Source organism: Cebus imitator, unplaced genomic scaffold (assembly GCF_001604975.1).
Source record: "Cebus imitator isolate Cc_AM_T3 unplaced genomic scaffold, Cebus_imitator-1.0 Scaffold64, whole genome shotgun sequence".
Taxonomy (NCBI): domain Eukaryota; kingdom Metazoa; phylum Chordata; class Mammalia; order Primates; family Cebidae; genus Cebus; species Cebus imitator.
The window spans coordinates 3,171,112-3,175,651 of NW_016107379.1; the positions used below are offsets into that span (position 1 = coordinate 3,171,112).

At 36.3% G+C, this 4,540-nt stretch overlaps 1 protein-coding gene across 1 annotated transcript in view; it reads left to right on the plus strand.

The window, feature by feature from the left end:
* COPS4 (COP9 signalosome subunit 4) overlaps positions 1-2,778 on the plus strand; it is a 52,041-nt gene extending 49,263 nt beyond the window's left edge. The window contains exon 10 of the mRNA XM_017530234.1: positions 2,249-2,778. Coding sequence (XP_017385723.1) covers positions 2,249-2,382 — 134 coding nt within the window. The 3' untranslated portion in view covers positions 2,383-2,778. The remainder of the gene's footprint in view (positions 1-2,248) is intronic.
* The last annotated feature ends 1,762 nt before the right edge of the window (positions 2,779-4,540 follow it).

Here is a 4,540-nt window from a genome sequence, read left to right on the forward strand (position 1 = left end):
TTGCCAGGCTGGAGTGCAGTGGTGCGATCTCAGCTCACTGCAACCTCCACCTCCCAGATTCAAGCGATTCCTCTGCCTCAGCCTTCTGAGTAGCTGGGACTACTATAGACATGTACCACCACACCCGGCTAATTTTTTGTAATTTAGTAGAGACGGGGTTTTACCACATAGGCCAGGATGGTCTTGATCTCCTGACCTTGTGATTCGCCCGCCTCGGCCTCTCAAAGTGCTGGAATTACAGGCGTGAGCCACTGTGCCTGGCCACCTGGCTGATAATTTTAACTTTATTTGTAATATGTGTTACGAATATTTTTTTCCATTCTGGCAGCTTTTCTTCTCGAAGATAATCCATAACATAAACACATTTTTAAACTTTTTGCACCCAAATAGGTCAATGTTTTATTTTATGGCTTTTGAATTTCCTGTGTTAAGAAAGTCTCCTACCTTGGAATAAAGCTTGTGTTTTCCTAACTTTTTCTAATACTATTGTTTTACATTTAGAAATTTAATCCATCTACAGTTGATTTCTGTGGATAATTTTAGGTTATTGTCTAGTTGTTTTTTTTTTCTAGGTGAATAGTGAATTATCCACGTATCATTTACTAAATAAAACATTCTTTCTGATTAAATTGTGATCTTTGACATATCTGATTTGGTTCCTCGTATATGTTTGGATCTATTTCTGTACCCTGTTTGGTTCCACTGATCTGCAACAATATAATAAATTTATGGTAAATTTTAGTACTGGTAAAGCAACTACTGCTTCCCACTACTTTTTTTTGTTGTTGTTAAATTGAAATTCACATGGGCTGGGCACAGTGGCTTACAATTGTGACCCAAATGCTTTGGGAGGCTGAAGTGGAAGAATTACTGGAGCTCAAGAATTCAAGACCAGCCTAGGCAACATAGCGAGACCCCATTTCTACAGCAAAAAAGAAAAAAAGAAGGAAATTCACAAAACAGAACAGTAGCCATTTTAAAGTAAACATTTCAATGGCCTGTAGTACATTTACAGTGTTGTACAACCTCTAGCTCTGTCTAGTTCCAGAACATTTTTATCTTCCCAAAGGAAGCCCTTGCCCTTTAAGCTGTTACTCTCCATTCCTTCCTTCCCCCAGCTTCTGGAAACCACCAATCCATCTTCTGTCTCTGGATTTACCTAGTCTGGATAGTCATATAAAAGGAATCATACAATATGTGACCTTTTGGCTGATTTCACTCAGCATAGTATCTTTAGGGTTCGTCCATGTCATGGCAGGTAATCAGTGCTTCATTCCTTTTTATAGCTGAATAGCATTCCATTGGCTGGATATACCTCACTTCCACCACTGATTTTCATTTTCAGAATTATCTTGGCCATTCTCAAACACCGATTTTTTATGTTAACTTTAATAATTTTGCCCTGGTTAGAAAGCAAAATAGAAAATGGGGATTGTCTTTGGAATTTCTTTAAATTTATTTATTAAAGGAGAAGGACTGATTTTTTATATTATTGTATATTTCCACCTGGGATTGTGATTTGTGTCTACTCAAGTTATCTTTTGCCCTGTATTAATATTTTACAGGTTGCTTTTTCACTAAATCTGTGCCCTTTTTTTGTAAAGTTTGGTGCTATTTTGAATGGGGCATTCCTTTCAGTTTTTTATCTCTAACTATATAGTGCTGGGATAGAGAAAACCCTTGTGGATTCAAGAATACTTTTTTTTAGGCGTTTAAATGTTATGATATTTATCCTTCAGAGTCAAGTAGAGAGAAATTTGAATGTGTGAATAGACTTGCTTTCCCCAGTAGGTGGCAGTGTCTTAAGAATCTGCAAGCCTTAGTGATGAAAAGACAGCTTCAGTCTTTTTTTTGTTGTGGTTGAGGTTGTTGGGTTAGTTGGTTTTATTTTGTTTTCACTAGTAATAGTAATGACATGCATCTGTATGTATTTGTTTTGTTTTATACTTTGTGCCAGTAATTTGGGTCCTTTTGAAATGCTAGAAATTACAAAAAGGAAGAAATATTTTTCTTAACAGTTGTTTAAATAAGCCAGTTTTATTAGCCAAGATTTTTAGACTTTTAAAAGCTAATAAAAGTATTTATTGTTTTTATTTTTTTCTTTGAATAGATTTTTTCTTTTTTTTAGATATTAAAAAGAAACATGCCTATTCCAAGAATAGGCATGTAAAAAGTATGTATCTTTTAACTCACCTTTGCTATGAATACAAAGAATAATTTTAATTTTGTATATATTTTTTTCCCTTAGCACGAGAAGCCCTGCCAACATGGGACAAGCAGATCCAATCACTTTGTTTCCAAGTGAATAACCTTTTGGAGAAAATTAGTCAAACAGCACCAGAATGGACAGCACAAGCCATGGAAGCCCAGATGGCTCAGTGAATCCTTGCAGAACTTCTGTGCACATGACGTCTTTTTCCATGTTGTGCAGATCAGTTTCACTATCTCCAAAGCATTTGCATCATGACCTTACACATTTCAATCCCTTTTATGCTGGATTCCGTTTAAAGAAGACATTATTAGAGCAGGAAGTACAAGCATTTAAAAATATGTATTAGTTCCCGTCTATTTCAGGGTTTCTGTGTATTAAGCTAACTCAGATGTTTTGAAAGCTTTTTCTTTAAACAGAGTAGGTGAAATATCTGTGGCTAAAAAGTTTGGGATTTGTGATAACTTTGTAGTCATGTAAAACTTAAGTGCTTTGTGCCTCTCCAAATGTGGTCATTCTAATAAATGGAGAAATGAGCCAAATAAAAGTAGTACTTTTGTTTTTAGTTAGCGAAGAGTATTTTGTTCCCTTTTTCTTCGATTCAGCAGACATTGATTTATGCCACATGCTAAAAATACAAAGATGAGTCATAATGCCTGTTCTCCAGTCATCCAAAGAGTCAAACAGCCACGAGACAGTAAGTTTACTACTTTCATTTGCTCCAAGTACTAGAGCACACTGAGAGTAGCTCTTCATTAGCAGAGAGAAGTCAGGGAAGGCTCCACAGAGGGTTGTTTTAGCTGGGCTTTATAGAAAAAAAAATGGGAAAAGGGCTTAAGAAAGTAGGTAGGTAATTTCCAGTGTCAGCTCCGACATGGAAAGAGCTTGGAAAACATCACATCTTTCTTTACAGCAAAAAAATAAATAAATAAAAATAAAACGGAACAGATTGGAATATCAATGGCTTTTCTTAGATCCACGGAAGAATTAAAGTCATGGGGCAAACCACCACTCAAAACCCTGGAGAGACAGGCAAATACAGAGAATCATAATTGGGATCAGCTTACTGGGAGAAGAGGCTGCTGGTCAGTTATTGGTAGGAACACTAAAATGGTAACTATTTGGATATTTTCTTAAATGGTAAAAATAAATATGTATAAAAAATTTAAATGGTAATGATGACAGCTACAGTAAACCTCAAATACAGCCCACCTCCTACCCAAATTAATATAAAGCCTCATATTAAAAGCCTAATTACTGGCTGGGCGTGGTGGCTCATGCCTGTAATACCAGCACTTTGGGAGGCTGAAGCAGGTGGATCACTGATGCCAGGAGTTTTGAGACTAGCCTGGGTAACATGGTGAAACCCCATCTCTACTAAAAACAGAAAAGTTAGCCGGGTGTAGTGGCACACACCTGCAATCCCAGCTATTTGGTGGGCTGAGGCAGGACAATCACTTGAACCTGGGAGGCAGAGGTTGCAGTGAGCCGAGATTGTGCCATTGCACTCCAGCCAGGGACACAGAGAAAGACTCTAAAAAGCCTAATTACCTATTACCTGATACATCATGTCTGGCTTTCAATTAAAAAATTATAAAGCATTCTAAAAGGTTAGAAAAAACACAATCTGAAGAGATATATCAAGCACCTGAACCAGACTGAGATCTTGCAGGAGTGCTGGAATGATCAGAGCCAGCAATTTAAAACTGTGATTAAAAACATGCTGAGGGCGCTAATGGAAAAAAGTAGACGACTTTCAAGAACAGACAGGTAATACAAACACAGAGATGGGAACTGAAGATTTGAAATGCTAGAAATAAAAAACACTATCACAGAAATAAATGCCTTTGATGGGCTTATCATTAGACTACTTGGCCAAGGAAAGAAACAGCCTGAAAATATGTCAATAGAAACTTCCCAAACTGAAATGCAAAGAGAAAAAGGAATGAAATAAAGTGGAACAGAATATCCAAGAACTGGAGAACAATATAAAAAGTGTCACATGTGTAATGAGGATACCAGAAGGAAAAGAAAGAGGAAGAAAATAAATATCTGAAACAATGTTTAAGAATTTTCTGAAAATAATAGACACTAAACCACAGGTCCAGGAAGCTAAGGAAAAGCCAAGCAGAATACCAAAAATAATTGACACCTAGACATATATCTAAACTGTAGAAAACCAAAAACATAAAATCTTGAAAGAAGCCAGAAGAAAAAATGTATATAGAGAAACAAAGAAAAATGCATATAGAGAAACATGAATAGCATTGGATTTCTTGTCAGAAATGCAAGCAAGAGCAGAATGGAAACAAGATGTTAAAAAAAAAAAAA